The 23,848-nt window shown below is 42.0% G+C and overlaps 1 protein-coding gene across 2 annotated transcripts in view; it reads left to right on the top strand.

Annotated features, from left to right (window-relative positions):
• The window catches only part of Wwtr1 (WW domain containing transcription regulator 1), a 118,923-nt gene that overhangs the window by 53,116 nt on the left and 41,959 nt on the right, over positions 1-23,848 (top strand). For both annotated transcript variants that reach the window (XM_027395013.1, XM_027395012.2), the window contains exon 3: positions 22,417-22,553. In XM_027395013.1, coding sequence (XP_027250814.1) covers positions 22,417-22,553 — 137 coding nt within the window. The remainder of the gene's footprint in view (positions 1-22,416; positions 22,554-23,848) is intronic.

The following is a 23,848-nucleotide window of genomic DNA, read 5'->3' on the forward strand; positions in this document are numbered from 1 at the left end:
AGAAATTGCCTAGATTAGATTGGTCTGTGGGGGACTGCCTTGATTATTAATTGAGATAAGAGTCCCTCACCATCATGGTAGGGACAGTAAGCATGGAAGCATGATGCTGAACAGTAGCTGTTAGCAAATCCACAAGCAGGAAGCAGACAGTGCACTGGGGAAGGTGAAAGGCTTTTGAAACCTAAACCCGCCTATCCTGAGTGATATATATCCTCCAACAAAGCCATACTTCCTAATTCTTCCCAAACAGCCACCAAATGGAGACCAAGTATGCACATGGTAGAGACTTATGGGGGCAAATCATTCAAGCCACCACATTCTACCTCTGGCCCCAGTAGTCGGACTATATCATAATGCAAAATATGTTCAGTCCAAATTCAAAACACCTGTAATCTTCAGTTTCAACACTTTGAAGTCCAAGTTCCCCTGCAAACTCAAAAAGTAAACTAAATAGTGTCCACATACAGTGACACAGAATGTACATTAACATCCCAAAAGGGAAGAAAGGCGGTTCGATTAGGAAATAACACTGAACCCAGGAGGACAAACTCTGGATCATGTAGCTCTATGGCTCATGTCTCCTTCCTTCCGACTTTGTTAACTGCAAAACACCTCTCATGAGCTAGTTCTACTCTCTGCCTGCAGTAGTCTTCTCTCTCTGGTAGATCCTCCCAGCACTAAGTACCTCCAACAATTTGGGGTCTCCACCACAATTCAAGATTCATTTTCACAGCTTCACACAATGGCCTCTAAGGTCCTCCTGGCAGGGACTCCCCTGCCACAGGCCTTCCCTCCTTGGCTATGGAGGAAAATTCCAAACAAATCTCTTTACTCATGCATTATTTATGACTCCAAAGCCAGAAACACTAGGGCAACACTGCCAAGTTTGGCTGATGCTTGTGATGAAGCTTGGCCCCCTTGAATCACATTTGCATTAGCTTTGATGCCCCCTCTTCCTTCAGTGAGTAGAAAACTCCTTAGGCCTTTTCCTCTCACAAATTAGAATCTTAGGTAGGCGGGATTTTGTCATGGGGTCACCCCTCCCTTTATTCCATCTCAAATCCTCCACTCAGCACAATCTTTGGCTCCAACTGTTAAGCCCACCAGTTGAGGAAAAAAAATCACTACCACAGTTTAAGGCCACATTTGAAGCAAGCTTTCATTAAATACTGGCCAGATGGATGGGCTCTGGTCAGGTACATACTCAGGTTCCCAGGAAATGACCTGAGTCATGGTTTGCAGAGGCTTAAGGAAAACCCGTATTTCATTGTATTTCCCAACAGGTCAAATGCAATCAGGGGCAAGCATATATCCTGATGAATTTCCAGCCTACATTCAGTTAGGGGCAAGCTCATATCGACTAACGTATTTCTTGTCTGTGAACCTCCCCCGACATGTGATCAGATCAAACATATCCAGTGCGGTTGGGTCAAACAGACTTGTTTAGGGGAGTGAAAACATGTGGCTTGTTATATCCCATAAACAATAGCCTCCCAGATTTTTAGGAACTAGCTGTCCTTGGGCAAGGGGCTTGCAGATCAGAGACATTTTTGTTTCATGGATCTCTAAGGCACAGTAATTAAAACTTAAAATGTAACTTTGGCTCTCACAAGACATTAAATTTCCCATGTTTCTTTCTCTCTTCAAACTTTGCATTTTGTAGTTCTTTTTGTTCCACTTGCTCTTTTGTTGTAGATCTGCATGATAGTGATTACTAATAACAACTAGGCAAAGTTAATATTAGATTGTCTTGAAATCTCCTGCCAAAGAAAATAGTTCACTACTTTTCAGTTTAGCCTTAGGCAGATTCTTAGGACAGGGGCAGAAGGCAACCATTTTTCTTGGCCTAAGATCACAAGACTGGCCGGGCGGTGGTGGCGCACACCTTTAATCCCAGCACTCGGGAGGCAGAGGCAGGCGGATCTCTGAGTTGCCAGCCTGGTCTCCAGAGCAAGTGCCAGGATAGGCTCCAAAGCTACACAGAGAAACCCTGTGTCAAAAAACAAAAACAAAAACCAAAAAAAAAAAAGAAAAAAGAAAGAAAAAAAGAAAGAAAGATCACAGGAATGGCCTCTAGCTCAGCTGCTGGTGAAGCCCTTTCCTGGGAAGTCTCTTGAGCTTGGGCCTCCACAGTCCCCATAGCTCTCAGCACCCTGTCTTCCAATGCCCAGGCAGGTAGACATGGAAAAGTAGCTGAGTGCTCACATGCCAGTCCACAAACAGGAAGCAGAGAGGGAGCTGGGGACAGTGAGGTGCTTTTTTGTAACTTTAAGCTGACCCAAGTGACATCTTGTCCAACAGAGCCACTTCTAATCCTTCCCAGTCACCGATTGGGAAATGTTTTATGAATTGAGATTTATGAATGGATCTTATTAACCCCTCTCCCAAGTTGCTTTTCACTGGTGTTTGACACGGGAGCAGCAGAAAATGGGTCAGGTGTGGAGTAGTAGTAAGTGGCAGAGCAGTCTGTCAGGCAAGAGTCTGCTGTCCTCATCCTTGCCTGTCATGCAATGTAGCCTCAAAGTCTTAAGAGATTCTAAACACTTTTTTTGCCTTTTGTTGTCAAAGCAACTCATAACACATCTACTAGAACTGGAGCTTGTATATTCAAATCTACACTTCCCTGGGGCTCGGTAATATGTGTCCCTCACATGCATGAAGCCCTGTCACATGTCCTTCATCCCCAAATCTATTGTTTCTTTGTTCCTGAGGTTAGATAGTCACAAGGAACTGACTCTTTTTAAGTTAATCAGTGCCTCAATGTGCCATCAGGGGCCTCAGAAGTACCAGGGCTAATTCCCCAGTAGAGAAATGATCCAGAACGAAAAATGAATTCCTGAAGCTGCCCTCTGTTTTTGTTGGCAGGTCCCAAGAGTTTTCGGATGTCAGAGTAGACCTCAGAATGTCTCTTAGGTCACTTACCATCTCTTCTTTTAATTATTGTCAGGAATAGAGGAGCGTGGGGCTCTGATGGCTAAAGGTGTTTCCCCAGACCTAACCAGCTCATAGAGAACTTTGTACCAGGACATCAGTATTAATTGTAGAGGAAGTCTGATGAAATTTATCTTGAAAATTTGGGACCAGTAAGACTTGAGAAGGCTTTCACTGTTCATATGGGAAAAAATATCATAAAATGTGCTATTTTAAGTAAAATTTCAGAAGTTAATGGGATGCCCTGTTGTGTATGCCTTGCTGGATTAGGATTTTGGTTGGTTAACATCTATCAAATTTGTTTCATACAATCTTTTAAAAATGCCTGGTAAACAAGAACCATATTTGTGTGTAGCCAGTGAATGCTCAGGGTAACAAAGTTTTGCTTTGTGATAGTAAACAGGCTGTCATACCCAGAAGCAGAAATTAAGAATCATCTATCTAATCTATCTATCTATCTATCTATCTATCTATCTATCTATCTATCTATAGACAGGGTCTTACTATACCGGCCTAACTGGGCATGGAACTCACTATATAGGCTAGATTGGCCTAGAGTGTTGGGATTAAAGGTGTGTACCACCATATCTGGGAATAATTAAGGTTTTTAAATGTGGTTATAAAAGTGGAGAAGGTAGATTAAATGAGGAATATATTCTTTGATAGAATGTGGCTTTTTTTACTTAATTTTTTTGAGATTATAATATAGTTATAACATTCTTCCTTGCCCCTTTCCACCCTCCAGACTTCCCCATGTTGCCCCTCCCCCTTTCTATTTTTCATATTCATGGCCTCTTGTATTTCTAAAAAAGATTTGTTTTACTTATGTGTCTCTGTGTTACGTGCCTTCTCCTCAGCCTCCTTATGGAAGTCCTTTTAAGCAATTAACAATTTTTTTTTATTTAGAGAATACTTTATTACTTTTTGTAATCAAACCCACATAGATAAGACCTTACATATTTAATACCCCTGAACAAATGGAAAAAATTTAAGTTCAACATTTCTAGACCAAAATGGCTGTTAATTTCTGTACTAGGCCAACTCAACACAGTAAACTGGGATACTTTTTTCCAAAGTTGACAGCACAGCTAAAGTTTCCAAAAATTCAAATTATATCCCTACATATTTTTATGTAAGTATCCCTTAAAAGTAATACAGGGCTGGAGAGATTCATTAGTGGTTAAAAGCACTGTTGCTGTGTGGAGGACTGACCAGTTTCTAGCCCTCACATGTAGCTCGACCCTGTAACTCTAGTTTCAGGAGCTCCAATGCCTTCTACTGACCTCTATGGGCATCAGTCATGCATATGGTGAACATGTATACATGTAAGCAAAATACTCATCCACAAAAATAAAATAGAATAATAAATAAACTGTAATGTCACTTCCCTAACATCTTGCTTAGGGTTTTTATTACTGTGAAGAGCACTATGACTGTAACAACTCTTATAAAGGAAAACATTTAATTGGGGCTGTGTAGAGAGACACTGTAACCACTCCTCCTAAGGGCTGGCTACAGGTGTGCCTGACCTCACCTGTGAAGGCGTGGTCAAGCTGAGGTCAGAATGAGCTGCATGGGCTCTTAAGCAACCAAGAGCACATGGAACGCTTTCTTCCCCTTTTGCTGCCCCTTCTCTCTGGCCTCCCTGCCTTGCTGCCCCTGGGCAAGCTCTGGCTTGCATTTGGCTGTTATTTATCTGTGTCTGTGCATGCATGTACCATGGCATGCTTGCTTCTCTCCATTGTGTGAGTCCCAGGGTTTGAACTCAGCCTGTTACCCATCTCTACATCCCTTCTTTTAGCAGTAAAGTTACCAGCCTGTGCCACATGGATGGTACTGGGCAGATCACAATGACTTTGTGTCCACCTAGCAGAGTCATCTTCTGTCCTCTGGCTAGAGTCAAATGCTGTTTGTAAAATGGAGTCCTTCAGGGAAGGCACTTTGTGCTTCAGCAAAAATGAAGTATAAGTTTCATAGGAAAACACAGAAATCATAAGTTATTGATGCATTTTCACAATCTGAACACACATAAGTGGCTCTTAGATCAAGAAATAGGCCATTCCCTAGACCCATTCCTGCCCCTTTGCAGATCCTTAGGCCCAATAGTGATCCTGACAATTACAGCCATCAGTTCCTTTGCATATTGAACATTACTTTCATTTCTCTTAGAGAAAACACCAAGTAGAGGAGCCATTGAAAGTCATGTATGCTTTAGTTATTGTGGTAGTTGGAATAAAATTGTCCCTCATAGACTCATATTTTTAATGCTTGGTGAACAGGGAGTGGCAATACTTGAAAAAAATTAGGAGAGGTGGCCTTGTTGGAGGAAGCATGACATTGGAGATGGGCTTTGAAGTTTCAAAAGCCCAAGCCAGGTTCAGTATCTTTGTCTTCCTGTAGCCCCTGGGTTCTGATGTAGCACTCTCAGCTACTTCTCCAGCACCATGTTTGCTTATATGCCATCATGGTCCCCACCATGGCAATAATGGACTAAACCTATGAGACTGTAAGTCAACCCCAATTAAATGCTTTCTTTATAAGATTCGCTGTGGTCATCATGTCTCTTCACAGCAAGAGGACACTAAGACATCTATGAATTATGAAAGCCCACCTTCAAAGACATTTTTAAACAATACACTGTATATATCGTCACACAAAGTATTTCCCACAGCAAAGTTTGACATAATGGTTTCATTCATCCTCTCTTCTAATTCCCAAGAACTGGGATTTCATCAATAAAACTAAAGGTTAAGTTATCAATAGAACTCAAAGGACATTTTATTTCTATTTGTGTAAGTGTTGAAAGTTTTCCAGTGTCTGCCTGTTTTAACAATGGAGGCAGAGGGTTGCAGGGGTACTTGGCAAAAGGGTCTTAGACTTTTCATTCCTGAGAGTAAGATTGAAGCAATTCAGGGAAAGAGCTTCTCTAAAAAGCAAAAATAAAAAGGGGGCGGATTGAGGGAGGCACCTGGAAAGATGGCTCAGTGGTCAAGAGCACTTTAACCCCAGTTCCAAGGAATTCTGCACCCTCTTCTGGCCTCCATGGACACCAGGCATACCTACAGTGCACATACATAGGTGCAGGCAAAACAATCATACACGTACGATAAAAATATTAAATCCCCCAAAGAGGAATTTCATTTGGACTTGGAGGCTCATACCATAATCTTGGCACTTGGGAAACTGAGGCAGGATAGTTGCCATTAGTCTGAGATAATGAGACCCTGCCATTTTTTTTTTTTAACAACATAATCTCTTTATTGAGTCTTTGAGAATTTCACATCATGAACTCCAGTCCTCCCATATCCATCCCTTATCCTACCCACCAAAGAAAATTTAAAAAAATTCAAATCAAACTAAACCAACTAATCAGCCAAATAAACAAAAAAAAAAACCTTTTTGCTCTTCCATCTCTCCTGTCTCTCCAATACCTCTTCTTTCGTCTCTGTGGCACTGGGAGTCGCGGTGTCACACGGTATACTCTTTTGTCCTATCAGCTGTACTTGCAAATGTTCATTGTAAGGAGTCATTGGTTGGGTTCAAGGCCTCTGGTTTCTGGTACACCATCATCACTGGGCTGAGACCCTGTCTTAAACACTCAAACAAACACCCAAGAGTGGGTGGTTGGAAATAAATTGTTTTAACTAGTAAGTCTCCAAAAAGAATCATCAACTAGAAGTCTCCTGGCTTGGGGTTAATTACAATGAAAGTGCACTTAAATAATAGGAAACTAGGGTAGGAGTGTGCTCTACCTGTTAAGTGTCCTCACCAAAGGAATCCAGAGGGCTTTGTATGCAGAACATTTACTGTGGAAAAGCTTCTCGCCTGCATGGTGCTAAGCCATGAGCTAGCACAGCAATTGGAATCTGAAATTGGTCTTCTCAGTCTCCTGGGCTGGCTATGGGTTTTGGTGACTTTCCAGTGGGCTGAACTGCAGGGCTCCATGGTGGCATGCTGGTTTGTGTTGTCTGGTGAAGTCCTCATCGATCACTGGTAAGCTCTACATGTATTAGGTTGTGAGTATTCTGGGAACAGCATCTGACTGATGCTGTGCTTGGCACATATGTGTGATTTTGCTCTGTGGTGTTTTCTGGGGGAGAGGGTGTAGGAATCTGTGGTATGGGTTTTCAGTGTGGCATGTTCTAGTGACACTAGTGGAAAGTGACTTGCTAAAATAGAAAAAATGAGATTGAACAGCTGGGTTGATGGCTTGTTGCTTGGTTCCCACCAGTTGTCTCAGAGGGATGGAGGAAGAGCCACCCAGAGTGTTTTCTAGCAGCTGTGACTTCAAACTAAGTGAAGTTTTGTTTTGAAAGCACTCTAAGAATAGATGTAGGCTCTTGGTTTTAAAGCAAAGAAGAAGATTAAAAGTTTTGTGGTTACAAATAGCTCAGGTCACTTTTTAAAAACAAAGTTTGGTTTCAAACTATAAAAATGTTTACACATGCATGTTTATATACTTGTCCATGAACACACACACACACACACACACACACACACACACACACACACACACACGCAGATATCAGTCTCATGTTCTTGCTGTCTGTTCCTCTGTCCAGTCTATTATGGTTCTGCTTTGGGAGAGCTGGTATTGGGTTGCTTCAGAACCAGAACTTCTGTTGTATTTGCCTAGAGACTAGTTTGTTATTGTCGATCGGTTTTTGTTTTGCTTTTGAGATTGGGTCTCACTGTGTAGCCTTCGATGGTCTAGAATTCATTCTGTAGACCAGGTTGGCCTCAAACTCACAGAGATGCGCCTGCCTCTGCCTCTCAAGTACTGAAATTAAAGGCATGCACCACCTTGCCCAGCATACCCAGGAACTGCCTGAAGTTTTTCAGTTCTGGTTAGTTTGGGGTGAAAATAATTATATAATCTATGAACTATTGTTCGTGCTCAGATAGTGCTGCTGGTTAGAATTGTCATGCTTGGGATAAGTAGCATAAGCAGTGGATTTTGGAATTTAATCCTTAAACACTAGCATTAAGACAGGTGTTACTCTGTAGCTCAGCCCAGCCACAGACTCACTCGAATGCTGGGGTTAACAGGCATGCTTATACACGTGTATTTTATAGGACACTAGTAAGTGTAAAGGAAATCACACTAAAATACATTAAGAGATAGTTGGTGCTAAGCTAATTTAAAATGAAAGCCTTCTATATTCATAAAAGTTCTATAAATTTTAGGGGTAACTGTAGCTTCCAGCGACTTCTAAACTATTTGAAGAAACCTTTACAGGGACAGGATTCCTTTCTAAGATCTCATACAAGACCATACTTGAAGTTACTCTGGTCTATGACTCAGACAGCCTGACTAAGTATGACAGCTATAGTTACCCGAGAAGCATCTAAGTCCATTGGTTCAGTGATGTTCTTGAATCAGCTTAGTTCCCCGTGGCCACACAGTGACCTAAGTATTGACTATTCTCCATTTATTCCCACTTGTTCTCCCTCCCTTCTTGTCTTTCTTGTTAAAATGATCATAGTTTTATTGGGAATTGTCCAGGCTCATGCTCTTTCTTGGGTTAACAAAATTTATTGTTCCAGAGATACTTGGAGCAAACAAAGATGACACATTTAGACAGTCAATGTAAATTCAGGATTTTATCATTTTCTTCATTTCATGTCAGCATAATGACAGACTTCTACTGTACAAAAAGTGTCACATGTTACAATGAATGTTATATGTATTCCCATATGGTTTGTATTAATTAATATTTATTATGTGTATGGATAGGCAAACATGAACCTCTTAAGAAAGAGCCATTTGGAATGACTTGAAATCCTCACCTGAGATGGGATCAGCCTTCTTTCCTCTCATCCCTCCTTTTCTTTCCTTTCTGTGTGCGATATTGTGTGCATGGTACTTGCGTTTGACTGTGCATGTGTGTAACAGTGGGCAAGCATGATGATGGCAGAGGAGAATGATGGCTCTCTTCCTCTCTTGCTCTTACTGCTTTTAGACAGGCTCACTTACTGAACAAGAACCTAGCCCATTTGACTAGGCTGGCCAAATGGTATTGTTTAATTCTCTAGTTTTTATGTCCTTAGTAGACATAAAAATCTTCCTCAATAAGTTTTATGAGTATTTGTTTTTAAAAATGGATGTTTCAGGTATGAATAATATTCCTTTGATACATTTGAAAAAAAATTTCTTTGGAAGACAGGGTCTCATGTATCCCAAGATAACCTTGAACTCCTGATCCTCCTTCCTCCACCTCTCAGCTGCTAAAGATTATAGGCCTTTGCTACCAGGCTTATATCAATGTGGTGATACAGTTGATGGTGAGAGTAAAATGGTTTGTTGGACTAAACTCATTAAATCTGTTCATCTACTATTTCATACATTCATTGCCTTATTCATTTATTCCATTAGTAGTTTTTAATCCCTGCTGTATGCCAGGCCTTCTGTCCTCTCAGTCCATGGCTAGGACTGCTCAGAAGTTGAGAGTTTCATGAAGTCTCCTTTGGTTTCAAGCCTGGGGGTGGCTGGCTATCATCCCAGCCCTAAGGAGGTTAAGGAAGAGGTTCCAGAGATTTTTTTTTGGTTTTTCGAGACAGGGTTTCTCTGTGTAGCTTTGGAGCGTATCCTGGCACTCCCTCTGGAGACCAGGCTGGTCTCGAACTCACAGAGATCCACCTGCCTCTGCCTCCCGAGGGCTGGGATTAAAGGTGTGCGCCACCAACGCCTGGCTGAGGTTCTAGTGTTTAAGCCAGCCTGGACTGCATAATGACATCCTGTCCCATAAAACCAAAGGTTCATGGAAAGAAATAGCCCAAATGTATCCTGTATAGAAAATACCATTTCCTTTACAGATATTGTGGTCTGTATCCTTGCTCAGAGTTTCTCTGAAGTCAGTGGAAATTGTATAAGAACTGTGAAGGGCGGTATGCTTCATGGTGGGATGAGAAGGAACCTAGTCATGAGACTAAATTTAAACCATTATTTGTAGTGAGCGTATAATTAACATAGGGTTAATGGTGAGAAATAAGCAGCCAGAGTAGCTTTCTTTCTTAAAAAAACAAAACAAAACAAAACAAAACAAAAAAACAAAGAAAACCACAGTAGGTTTCTTTCTTTAATAAAACAAACAAGAAAGGAAGGAAGGGAGAAAAAGAGTTAGATGGGAAAAGAGGAAAAAAACAGTTAAATGTGCTTCATGTATTCTTTTTCATAAAGACATTCAAAGGAGGGGGTGGAGAGATGGTTCTGTGGTTGAGTTGCTGCTCCTGCAAAAGACCCGAGCTCAGTTCCCAGCATCGACATCAGGCAGCTCACAGCCATCTGTAAGGCCGATGGTGATCCAGGGCCTGCTTCTGGAAGGTACCAGACATATGCATTGCATGGTACCGAGACATGCAGGCAAAACACCAGTACATATACATTTCTTAAAAAATCAAAGGTATGTTTAATTCTACTTTTTCTAATCCCAGTATGTGCTGCCCCTTCTTGGACCAGGCAGATGACAGTAATAGAAGTCTTACAGCTGGCAGGGTCAAGGCCGACAGGTGCTGGATACATGTGCCGGAGTGTCCTGTGGTGTATAGATAGTGCATAGAATGTAGTCCCTGACTGGTCTTCTCAAGGAGAGGGCTGCTCTTGCGTCTGCTGACACCTCCTTCAGATGTCCCGTCTCACTCAAGCAGTTGCCATAGGCAGCTGCAAGATATTGCTTATAGAATTTGCCTGACTTTCTTTATGCTTTCTTTGTGCTAGGCTTCTTTCTCCCTTTTTGTGACTGATTCCATGTACCTAGAGGCTGAGCATTACAGGAAGTATTACAATGTTGCATTTCCAGCTGGTAAACTACTAGCTACGCCGCTGATCCTACTCTCCTGCTGTGGAATGAATGAATGAATTCATTCATTCATGTATTTATTTATTTATTTAGTTAGTTTTTATATATGAGTGTTTTTTTCTCATGGATGTCTGTGCACTATGTGTGTGTAATGCCTTTGGAGGCCAGAAGGGGCGCCTGATTCCCTGGAACTGGGAGTTACAGGATGGTTGTGAGCCATCACCGGGATGTTGGGGATCCAACCTAGTTCCTCTGGAAGAGCAGCCAGTGCTCTTAACCACTGAGCCGTCTCTCTAGCTCCAAGACTTGCTTTACTTTTAATTTTGTGTATGTGCACACGAGTGCAGATAACTGCATGGGGCTGGCAGGTGTGTGTGTGTGTGTGTGTGTGTGTGTGTGTGTGTGTGTGTGTGTGTGTGTGTACTCAGATCTCCCAAAGGCTATAGTTACTGGTGGATGTAAGCCATCTGATGTTCTGATGTGGGTGTTGGGAAACAAATTCAAATCATCCGCAAGAATAGTATGTACTTTAAACTGCCGAACCTTCTCTCTAGCCCCATAACTGTGAAATTCTTTTTATGACATTGTAGTTAGTAAATATAAGTTCAAATACGGAAAACAGCATCATTTTTAAAGAAGGAAGTGAACTCTGTTGAGTACTTTTCCCCCCAAGTTAGAAGAATAATGCCTTAATGAAGAAAATTCAAAGAAATCTGAAGGCCGCTTCCTCCTCATTCATATGTATCCTATTATCCAAAATGGGATTATGTTTTTTCAGCAATATATCATGGACATCCTTCCATTTAAAAAAATATAGATCCATGTCATTTATAATAATGTTTTCTTTGCCTGAACTATACCATAATTTATTTACCCATTACATAAACATATATTTAACATAGAATAAGACTACAGTGTCTATCTTTTTAGATATATTTTGCATACTTTCATATGCACAACTCTTCTGATGCCAGATTCTCCAGCATGCCACCAAGGTATCCTATAATTTAACTCAGTTCTGAGGGCGTGTAGCTCAGTGTTTGGTCACTTTCTTAGCATCTTTAAGAGGCCTTGTAGTTCATTCCTAGTACCTTGCCTTCCATCTTTTTTTTTTTTTTTTTGCATTGTATTACTTAGATCTCTTTAAGTACAGAGTGTAGATACATTTTCATAAGGGAGAAAATGAGAAGTAATAGTTTTAGGATGCAGTTGGTACCTGGCATGGTGTATTGTTTCTGTTAGATGAGGAATACTCAAAACAGTACCACATAATAGATGTTCTTGTGCCCTGTTGGAGGAGTGTGGTGATGTATTATTTATGATTTATTAAAGCTTGCCTAAGAATTCAGACAGCAAAGTCAGCCATAAGCTATAGAAGCCAGGCACACACCTTTAATCCTAGCAGCTAGAAGCGAGGAGAAGGTAGTATACACCTTTAATCCTTGGATTCAGAATTAAGAGGTAGACAGATCTCTGTGAGTCCAAGGCCACCCATACACAAGATTGGTCTAGTCCTAAAGAGAAACAGCTCACACAAAGATGATCTCAGTACCCGGGACCACACGCTTTTAATCCAAACATTAGGGAGGTATATAATACAGGAGCAAGGTCTCAGTATTCAGCATTCATTCTTTTGCCACACTGAGAATAGGAAGACATTCAATCTCAGGATTCTCCAGCCATGCTGAGAGGTAGCAGATCAGCCCATTCAACCTGAAGTAGTGCTAAGAGCTAGTAGCTGGCTGCTTTCCTTCCCTGATCTTCAGGTTGAACCCCAATACCTGTTCTGGGTCTTTTATTTTTCCTGTTACAGAGAGACCAAGGTTTGGAGATGTTATGTGAAGTGATTGTGGCCTCCTAATTAGTTAGTGACAGAAGCATAGTTCACTGTGTCTTTTTGCTGCTTTTCACAAAAGATGCCAAGGCATGTGTTAAAAATCAGTGGGCTGGGTGGTAGTGGCACAGACCTTCAATCCCAGTACTCAGGAGGCAGAGGCAGTCAGATTTCTGTGATTTCAAGGCTATCCTGGTCTACAGAGCTACTTCTAGGACAGCCAGGTCTACAAAGAGAAACCTATCTCAAAACAAAACAAACATTGTGGACTGAATTGAAATCATGAAGCATATGCTTGCCAGGCATGCACAAGCCCTGGCTTTACCCCTGGCACCACTGAAGGACAGAAAACCTCACAATGTACTTTTGGTTGCTTTCAAGACCTTTGGTAGCATCATTCCAGGCTCAGAAGTCTAGTGTTGCCATTTCAGTACATTGGCATTTGTCTTTGACCGTTCTAGTTAAGTCTTACAAAATGGGCTCGTGGCTGTGAAAAGCACTTTGAGTTTCTCTTCAGATTCTGGGGTTCATGCCAGCTTTTTTGTTGTTGGTTCATGTTGTTTTGTGCCTTGAAAACATGAACAGAAAGTGGGTCAGACAGTCAGAGTCTGTGGCATCTTCCAAGAATTAAAGGAGGAAAGAAACCAAAGCTAACACAAAGGGACCGGATGTCCCCACATGAGTAGATGAGGATCTCACTAGCAGAAAAGAAATGGGGGTTTTAAAATCATTGCTGGTGCAGATGTGACTCCAGAGGGCAGATCCTGAAGCTTCCATGTTCCTGTGCTTCTCTGTACAGCTCATTTTACATATAAAATAGTTCAAGAAAGATGTAGTTTGTACAAAGGGGAAGGGTACAGAGGAGGTAGAGGTGTGTTTCTGCTGTGGCCTGCTTCTTGGAGGACAGAAAGGGAGAGAAGGGGCAGACAGGGCCTTACTGTGGGTCATTAGTTCAGTACTCAACTCCTGTAATGTAACTTGGGCTTTTCAGAGCGTGTTCCTTTGGCTGAATAAAACTCAGGTAGGCTAAGGGCTGCCAGTCTTTCAGTTGTCTTTCCTATGTCAATTCTCTTAATTCTCCTGCCTGGAAATAGCTTTGCCCCATTTTCTGGCCAAGTGACATTTACTTCATTTGGCCCAATTAGAAGGGAAAGAAGAGTAGGGGCAACCCAACTTGGAGACATTGGATGTTTGGAGTGACTTGAGAGCAGCCAAGCATTGGGACAATGGATGGATGTCCCACTTAAGAACAACTGGAAAAACAGTACGGAGAAACATGTGTCAGACTCAGAGAGCCTGGAAAAACAATTTTCAAAGTATTTAAGCACTTACCGTAGCTTAGTGGCTTTAAATCGCACTGAGCTGCTTTCCAGATGTCAGATGTAGGCAGTGTGGTTGGTGTATCAAATAAGAAGCTATTGAGACAGAATGTCAGGCTCTGCACCATTATAATTAAAAGCAAGAGCTCTTAGCCACCCCCCCCCCCATGTCTTATTCTCACTCCTACTACATCTCCACCCTTGGCTTACTTTTGAGGGCCCACACACGGTAAGCACTCCGCAGTGGATAGGTATTTAACTGGCACAAATTCAATACGCCATGACTAGCAAATCTCAGTATATGTGTATGGTGGGTGTAGAATAGCTTCATCTGAAGCTGGGACATAGAAACAGCATGTATCCTAACCCTAGAAGGAGCTGGCTGCATTAGAGGAGCTGCTGCATGGAACTTACTTCGAATGCTAGGCATTAAGCCTTAGTGGATTGCACATTTAAAGGATTTTCAGTGGTAATTTCCTCTATACTCTAAATGTTCAAAACTTTGGGTTTCTTTTGGGGGGGGGCAGAGCTTAACTCTGTGTGTGTTTTGCCTCCAACCCCAAAGCTGATTCTACAGTTGAATCCCTACAGAAGACATAACACTGCTGTAAATGTTCATTGACTAAATAAAGGGATGAAAATATTGCATTTCCTATAGATAATGGACCTCAGCTTTTTTTCCACTTCTCTTTTTCATGCCATGTTTTTGCCTGTGAGAAAATGGAGTTTAACAACCTTCTACATTTTGGTTGAGTTTCAACAGTAGAGCCTACCAGTGCTTTGTGCATCTTTTTTTTTTTTTTTTTTTTTTTTGGTTTTTCGAGACAGGGTTTCTCTGTGTAGCTTTGGAGCCTATCCTGGCACTCACTCTGGAGACCAGGCTGGCCTCGAACTCACAGAGATCCACCTGCCTCTGCCTCCCAAGTGCTGGGATTAAAGGCATGCGCCACCAACGCCCGGCATGTGCATCTTTTAGTAGCCTTATTAATCCCAACATTGAGAAGAGAGAGAAAATGCTGGGTGTTTTTAATGATATTGTTTATGTAGCTAAGCTTCTTCCATGGGCTTCTTGGCTAGAGTCAAACAGACAAAAACACCAGACTTTTCCTTGTCCTCTTAGGGGTTAGGAAAAATGAGGTCAAGCAAGAATTTGGCCATATTTAGAGATGCAAAGTCAGATTTGCCTGGCCTGTGTGATGCTGGGGGCTAGAGCAGGTGATGGCCCTTCTCTACACTATGGCTGAACCCCTTATCCTCTAAAGACAGGTCTATGAGTCACTCTGTAGGGCTGGATTGATGAGCCATTTACCAAAGCAGTTTTGTCTGAGACGTGGTACATTCATAGTGTGTCTTTCTTTCTTGTGCTGAGCACAAACCACTGGTAAATAAACCCTTTTAGGAACCACAGATATTATGATATTATGGTCCTCAGTTGGCACTCACTGTTTTCCTGTGCTGAGAGCCACTCTGTCTCACTTCTGACTCATTTCTGCCTCAGCTGAGTAGGTTCAGAGGGAATGAATTGAAGGAAAGTAAGTGGAGCTCAGTAGAAAAAAAATTGAGGTAGACAGATGACCACAGCTGGCCCCAGTGTGAGGCCTGTTCACACTGATGCTGCTAACTTAAGCCAGCAGCTTCTTGACAAAGCTGGGATGGAAGTCAAGGATTAGAGCCACAGTGCTTAAAGTACAATCCTTGCCACTTAGGATTCCAGAAAACTTTGAACTCTTGAAGTGGAAAGTAAATGGTAGAGACCGAAGCATGTACCAACTTCTGGTTTTGTAGCATCTTTTACTGGAAGAGCTTAAAAAATCCCCTATCTGTATATGAGCTGGCCCTCCTGTGTCATGTCCTACAGCTCTATCAGTGTGTAAGCTCCTGCAGTGAAAATTGGACTGGCACCTTTGAACCATAAATTCCTTGTGGTTTCAGAAGGTGAACACTCTCATATTTCTGTTGTGTGAACAGAATGGTTTATTGGATGGCACAAGTCAATTTTTATAGCTTTGGGATTTAGATGTTGACTGTTTGGATAAGAGATAAATCAGCTGTGCACATTTGTAGTTTGCCTTTTGTCTCCATGTGTCGTGTATTCTAGGTCAGCAAGGATGATGTCGTAGGATTTGGCAGATTGGAAAAAGAATTGTAACCGGTTATAGTTAATGAAAGCTGCTCTGGGACAAAGGAACAATTGGAGTGAAAGTAGGAAGAGTGAATGGAGGAAACTGATTGATTACTTTAGAAATACAGTGAAGTGTAAGCTGTTCATTCCATGAGGTAGCAGTGCTTTATTTCCGATTGTCAGTGTGTTTAAGCTCAAGAGCAAGATCCCCACCAATAAAGTAGGCCAATACAATGATCAGGAGAAGGCTTCTGATCTCACTGTTATGAACAGGATTGAATCAGCTTACTACTGCTTTAGACTTAGAGCTGTGAGCTGAGTATACACCATAGTGGTGGCTCCTGCTACGGGCTCCCATTGTCATCTATTTCTGTGGCATTCTGATTTTAGATGGAAAAGGCCTGTGCTTGGGCCTGGGAGAATTAGTAAATGATCATGGCTGACACCTTTTTCTTATGGTTTTAAGACAGTCTTTGGGGTCAGTGAGAAGACTGAAATGTCATTGGCCATAAAACAAAACAAGGGATAGTAATCAAGAAATGCCAGAACTGAGTAAAGGATATGGAATGCTATGCTGTTTCCCAAGTCTTGAAATTTAAATCAGAATGCTTTTCTAGACTGTTGAATTAGATTGGAAGTTTTAAGTCTTGGACTTGCTGTCTGTTACAGGCTTTAAAATTGGCACAGAGTCTGTTGGCTGGTTATAATGGGTCAAATTTTCTTGGCAAACCCTATGTGAGACTGAATCTAATTGTATCTGTCCACAGAAAGCAGCTCAAAGCTATTTTACTTAGCAGTGTTTGTTTGTTTTTGAGACAGGCTGTCACCATGTAGTCCTGGTTATTCAAGACTCACCATGTAGACCAGGCTGGCTTTGAACTCACTGAGATCCACCTGCCTCTACCTCCCATGAGCTGGGATTACAGGCATGCACCTTCACATATGGCGGTAATTGCCTTTAATACATACATGTGTTATAGTAGGAAGAGGTTGGTGAACTGGCCCAGTGAATCCAGTTTGTCTGTACTCTAAATTGGGCTTATAATGTCATGGGGATTACAAGATTTTTTTAAATGCCTTTTGTGTGCCATACAGTCTGTTCCATGGTCACTAGAAAAGCTTACATTTCATTGGAAGGGAAATAAGACTACTCCCCCAAATAAGAGGGAGTCAGTGAGGTGGTTAAAGAGGAACTTCATCAAAATAAGAATTATGATTGACTTTTGATCCTCAGTTTGCCTTTAAATTCCTATTTCATTGGTACAGTTCTAGTTATGTCCTTTACTAGGTTGGGGTGGGTAAACAGGCAGGGCGAAGGCCTTTAAGTCCTGCTGATGGTGGAAGCTCTGGTTCCACCTGTACTGTGAAACTCTGATATATTAAAGAAAGAAGGGCACATGAATAGGGTGGTAAAAAAGACAAAAGCACTTATAATCATTCCCATTTCTCTATTTTTATATTCGTCCAGCAAAACAAAATGTATTACACAGGCTTTTTCTCTACTTCAAAAAGTCTTTGTTGTGTGACTTCCTTCCATAAAGGTCAATTCTTCCAAAAACACCAGACCATTTGCTGGGCAGTGAGAAGCTGGTAGAGTCTCTTTTTACGGATAAGGTTTTATCTCTGCATCATGATTCTGCTACTAGTCAAGGTTTATATTTATAAAATGCTTTCATTTTATACCTGCCCAGTGCATCATGCAGTGTGCATAATAGGTGTATAGTCTCTGGTTGGTTGAGTGAATTTTGTCGGCCTTGAGCTTGAGGCAGGAGCTGCCTGCCTGTCCTGTGCTCATTAAGTAAGTGAACTTTGGGACCCTGGTCATGGCGTCATGAAAGCTGTTAAGTGACTTTGATAGTCTAGAATGCTTAGGGTAGACCGGAGTTGCTTGTACTTGCATATTTGTTGTAGGGGCTTTGCTGGTTTGTTTTGCATTTCTTTTTGGCTATGGATACCAAGTCTTGGGTGGGTTAAATGACTTATCCAATTGGGTGACACAGGGTCGGTTCTAGTATTAAAGTTCAGGTCCCATGTATGTTGTGACTTCAAGACTAAACTTTTTGGCTTGTACCAGAAGAGTCTGGTAATTGGTTACAGTGGCAGCAGTGGCTCTGGAGAGGCCTGTATGAGAGGGGCTTTGGAGACTTATTCCCAAGGATGACTTGGATTCCATATGAGTCTTAGGATATGAGTCTAAGAGAGACAGAGAACGAGTTGTGAAAGGAAGAAAGGGAAAGGTAAGCCATCAAGATTGAGGAGGGAGCCCCTGGCCTTGCTTCATTTGGAGGAAAAGTGCTAAAGGACAAAGCAGTGCTTAAGAGGAGAAAACTAGGGTAGTGACAGTCCCCCAGGTTGACAGGTGGGGCTAGGCTTGGAAGTGAGTGTTGATTTGAGGGTGAGAGTGTTCCTCTCCCTATTACAGTTAATCTTTACCCCACAGAGTTTATCTAGTAATTAAAATGGTGTTTGTCTTTATGGCAGCAAGTATTAATCTATGGGGAAAGATTATTTGACATATCAATTTTCCAGAAGCCATCCTTTCCAGTCAACAATCGTCTCAGACTCGGGAAAGCTGGCTGCCCTTTACTGTCTGGTTGGCAAACCCCAGGTCCCTGAAGCTGCTGCTCATCATGGAGCACACTCCCGCTGGGGCTTGATGCCTGCTATTGGCCTGGGCTTCAAAGGAAGGAGGAACGACACCCTTTCACATTTATTGTGAGCACCTTTCCCACCGAGTGCTACTCAGTGCCCTTCATGAGGAACCTTTGTAGGGATTTCGTGTTAAGTCTATGGAAAAGTTTTTGGTTGTCAAGAAAAGTTTTCCTTCCTCTTTGGAAGTTATTCTTTGTAAACTGCATGGGGAACTTAACTGTTTTTTTTTATTTGTTTTGTTATTTGTTTAGCTTTTGCTTTGTTTTGTTTGAGACAAGTTCTCTCTATGTATCCTTGGTTGGTCTTGAATTTAGAGAGATCAGCCTGATTCTTCCTGGAATGTTGGAATTAAAGGCGTGCACCACCACACCCTTCTCCAAGTTTATATTTGGAGACAAAATTCTTTGCCCATGCTATGAAGATTTTTAATTCTTTCAAAATGTAGTGTTTGTAATTGTTCTGTATTTTTTTTATATATCTTTATATTCTTTATGTGCCCAAAAGAGTTTATTCTATTGGGAAAGAAATCTGCCTCTTCCCCAGACTGAGAGAGTGTGAAGGAAGAGGTTAGAGGGGAATGTCATTAAAAGTGACAACAACTGATGTTGAGGGTGACCGGCCTTTGAATGTCCTGCATCTTATCTTCAGTAACCAGTGCTAGGTCATGTACATATTTGTGCATTAATTTTCCTTTGTTCCTTTATTGTACCTTCATGAGTATTTCAGTCTTGGTTGCTTATAAAAACAATCCATACTCACTGTTAAAAACCTATAAAGCAAAAAGCAGTTAGATAGGAAAAACACAGGAAAACAAAAAAACAACTAACCCCCCCCTCCTGTGAACCCATTATTTACTATGTCACCTAACATGGTTAGTTGCCCCCCTTTTTTGTTCCACTTTTATGTTTGAGAATAAAATGGCACGTATTTATAGAATATTTTAAACAAAGGAAAATTGAATATATGAGTATATAGATGTGTTGATGTTAATTTCCACATTTTAAAATAGAAGGCCTTTTCTTAAAGTAAATCCTGGCTAGGGAATAAAGCCAGGAAGGAGGTGTGGGGGTAGCAGGGAAGTGGAATTAATCTAGCTAACTCTCAGTCCTGGCAAACAGCACGGTCACATTGAGAAACAGGAGAAAGGAAGTGACTCAGTTGTATTAATAGAGGGACCTGAGATGAGAAAGGGGATGAGAAAGTGAGTGGCATCCTTTGGGTTTGGGAAGTGGGTGAGGGGAGCCAACACTGAAGGCTCCAAGTCACCTAAACAAGGGAATAAATTAGTCAAGTCAAATCTGGAATGCTGACCTTGTCACCAATTCAGTCTCTCCTGAGTTATTGCATTTAGGATAGAAGGGTGTACAATCTTTTGACATTGGGACAAGATGTAGTTCCAAATATGTTGTCTCCACTCATAGCTACCTCAGGAGTTTTTGTAAATGAGTAGTTTTCATTGTGTGAGAATTTGAGAAGAAAACCACTCAAATTCATAACCCCTGCACAGCTGTCTCCCCGATACCAGCTCAGCTTTCATGTTTCTCACCCAAGTAAGCTCCTCTTTTATTGTAGTCTTGGAAGGCAGTGAATGACACAGTTAGATCTGGAAACAAGACTCTTCAAAGAGTAATGGCTGATTGTAGACTTGTAAAAGGTGGGTCCTGGTGGCTACCAGGACATGGTGGGAATTCCAGGACCTCATGCTTTAGGGTAAGCCCTGTTTTAGTCTTTGAACTCAGACCTATCAGGATGAGGCAGAGTGCTCAAAGGGATGGAGGCTGGAAAGCGTTGTTGACAGCCTTTTTGTATACAGGGCGTAGCCACCACTTCATATGTCAGCATTGTACGCAGGATCCACCATGTCCCACCACATTCATAAACCATCACCTGCTTATTTAGAAGTGGGGAGATTGGGGCTTGGCATCTGGGAATGTAGCATTCCAGTTGCTATGATAATCCTTTAACTTTGCCCCTATATGGCTGATGACAGCAGTGACCTATCTCTATCAGCAAATCAAGTATATTGGTATGTCTCCCTATCAGGGGTAGACTGGGTTCTGATGCTGGGTCTCAGATAGTATCAGTATTTATGATGCTGGTATCTTAGATTTATGGTACCAAAGGGGAGAGGAGAGGGGAGGTGTTCATGACAGCATGTGATGGTCAGAGAACTACCTCAGGTGTTTTGAGTTTTAGACTGTTTTATTTTTCTGTAGACTTGGCTCTCATTGTTGTTTGCTGCTGTGAGGGCCAATTTAGCCAGATTCCAGGCATTCTCCAGTCTCTGTCTCCTGTCTTGCCTCCCGGGGACTGTGATAAGTGACATAGAGTACCATGCCAGGTCTTGCATGGGTTCTGGAGCTTTGAGGTCCTCATGTGCGAGTGCTGAGTGCTTTCACCCACTAAGCCATCTTCCTAGCCTGGAAACAATGGGATTGGCCCTGTAAGAACAATCATAGTGTTTTGCTTTTTTAATTCTAATTACTCTGCTAAAGGGAATTCACTAAATTTTGACATTTAGTTCATTTCTGTCAGTTAGTTCCTTACTCTGAAGACTTCCTGGGGCTCTCTGAGTTTCCTCATGCCCAAAGGCTGAGTAAAGGATTTTATTCAATTCGCTGCTGTGTCTTTTTTTTTTTTTTAAGACTGAGATGACATCTTCTGCATTTGATATTCATGAATCAAAATTAACCGTAGCACCAACCCTCCCCATGCTAAGCACTTGGCCTTTATTTTTAAAAAATCATACTCAATTTGAAGCTCTTAGAAGAACACCATGTCTTCACTCTAGGCAATGGAAGAGTTCCCCATGTTAACACATCCCAGTCTTGGAAGAAGCATTTAACTGGGAGGAAAGAAAAAAAAAAAAAAAAAGAAACTAAGAAAAGAGGAAGGAAGAAAGAGAGAAAGAGAAAGAAAGAAAAACCAGAGGAAATGCAACTTTACAGGAAGGAAATTTCTAGTTCTAGCATAAATCCAGAGAGATGGCTATTGTAGTTTCTTAACCCTAAAGATAAGAACACGTTTGTTATTCAAAATTCAAGTGTGTTTAACTAAAAGAACAGTTGCATTCCTTTTGTATCTCAGGAAGTGTCTAAGTAGGTTTTGACAGGAAGAGGCAAACCTGGTTAAGACCAGGTTAAGACCAGAACAAAAGGATAATACTCAGTTTAGAATGCTATAGTTTATTGTCTTTAATGGATATAGAAAGATCTCTGATACCATTTATAAATAAAAGCAGGGGTACTGCATGAATTTGTGACTATTTAGAATGCACCCATCCACTTAATCCCCCCCCAACACACACACACACACACACACACACACACACACACACACACACACACACACACACACACACTAGAGGCTGCTCACTAAAGGTTGAGCTTGATGGAGTGGGGCAGGTTCTGTAAAGTAGTATGTATGATCTGTGATGTGGTTTGGGGGCTTAGTATGGGACCAGCTTTTGGAGGGCTGCCCTCCAGTAGCATCTGTGAGTGAGGATTGAAGGGAGTGAGGAAGCTAAGGTGCTAATGTGTGTAGGCTCCTTGAGTTAGGCTGTATGCAGTCCTTGCTATGCCTCAACCCGAATGTAGGGCCAAATGGGCTAGAGAGTCCTTGGGTAAAACCAAAAGCAATTTGTCAACCACTTGTAAGCTGACCCAAGGGGAAGAACCAGTGTCCCTGATGTGTGGGTATGGTGATGTTGATGACAATACTGATGGTTAAACAAGTAATTAATTGTCTTCCTTCCTTTAGTCACATAGAAAAAATCACCACATGGCAAGACCCTAGGAAGGCGATGAATCAGCCCCTGAATCATGTGAACCTCCACCCTGCCATCACTTCCACTTCGGTGCCACAAAGGTCCTTGGCAGTGTCCCAGCCGAATCTTGGTAAGCCCCAACCTTTGACTCCTAGTTGAAGGAGGAGTCTGAGTGAAAATCAGGACAGGACTGCTCCTAGGTATGGTTGAGGAAAAGGATTTTATTGCAGGTATGAGAGGGAGCTCAGCCAGAGGCATCTGGAATTGTCCAGAATGAACAGGGCAAGGAGAGAAAAGAGAGGGAGGAGAGCCAGAGAGTAAGAGAAGAGAGAGACAAGTGCAGAGAGGGCAAGCGGAGAATTGCCGAGGATCAAGAGGCCAAGAGTGAGTCGGCTAACAGCCAGGGAGAGAGAGAGAGAGAGAGAGAGAGAGAGAGAGAGAGAGAGAGAGAGAGAGAGAGAGAGAGAGAGAGAGACAGATAGAGACAGAGACAGAGACAGAGACAGAGAGACAGAGACAGAGAGCTCATGGCCAAAAAAGGCTAAGGTTATATAGGAAAGAGAAGAAGAGAAGCTGGGGGAAGTGAAATGAGGGCTAGACCCTTGGCTGTAAGGGGTAGGGTGAGAAGCGCTGGGAGGACCTCTGTACTGAATGAGACCTGTCCAGGGGATTTCTTTGGGTCCTGACAGAGTCTACCCAATGGCTTTGGGACTCAGAAACAGCTGTGCTTGCCTTGTGTCTGTTCGTGTACTGGAGTGTTTTCTTCTCTATCTGCTACATCCTTTGCTTCCTTTTCTTGATGTTTTTGCCACATCATTTGTGACACTGGTACTCTAGGCCTCCAGCAGAATTCTGACATTCTCTTTATTTTCTTGGGTTCTTTGAAAAATCTTGAACTCTTGTCTTCATTAAGACTAAGCAAGGCAAGAAAGGCATTTACTGCCTTCTTGTGAATTGGTACTTGAAGACTACGAAGATGGCCCTGCCAGCAGGCAGGGTGCTTGGATAATGCTTCCTTTAAACCCACAATCCCAGACAGCAGCAGGATTCCCCACTGGATAGATGAGGAAACTTTCTGAGTCATAGCTTGTAGACAACAGAGAGCCAGGGTTTGAGCCTCAGTTGTTCTGGTTTTAGTAGCTGGACCTTAGTATGTGATCTGCAGGTGGCTTCTTCACATATATATGCCCTACACTTACAGTGTTTCAGTGTGGCTTTTAGAAAGGAGAGTATTTTCTGCTCCCCGACTTTACTTTAAAAACTACTAAGCAATTCCATCCAAAAGAGGAAGACACGCGCGCGCGCGCACACACACACACACACACACACACAGAGAGAGAGAGAGAGAGAGAGAGAGAGAGAGAGAGAGAGAGAGAAAGGACTGAAAACACTACATAGCTCTAAGAAGCACATTCAAGGTATGAG

The sequence above is a fragment of the Cricetulus griseus genome (assembly GCF_003668045.3).
Source record: "Cricetulus griseus strain 17A/GY chromosome 1 unlocalized genomic scaffold, alternate assembly CriGri-PICRH-1.0 chr1_0, whole genome shotgun sequence".
Taxonomy (NCBI): domain Eukaryota; kingdom Metazoa; phylum Chordata; class Mammalia; order Rodentia; family Cricetidae; genus Cricetulus; species Cricetulus griseus.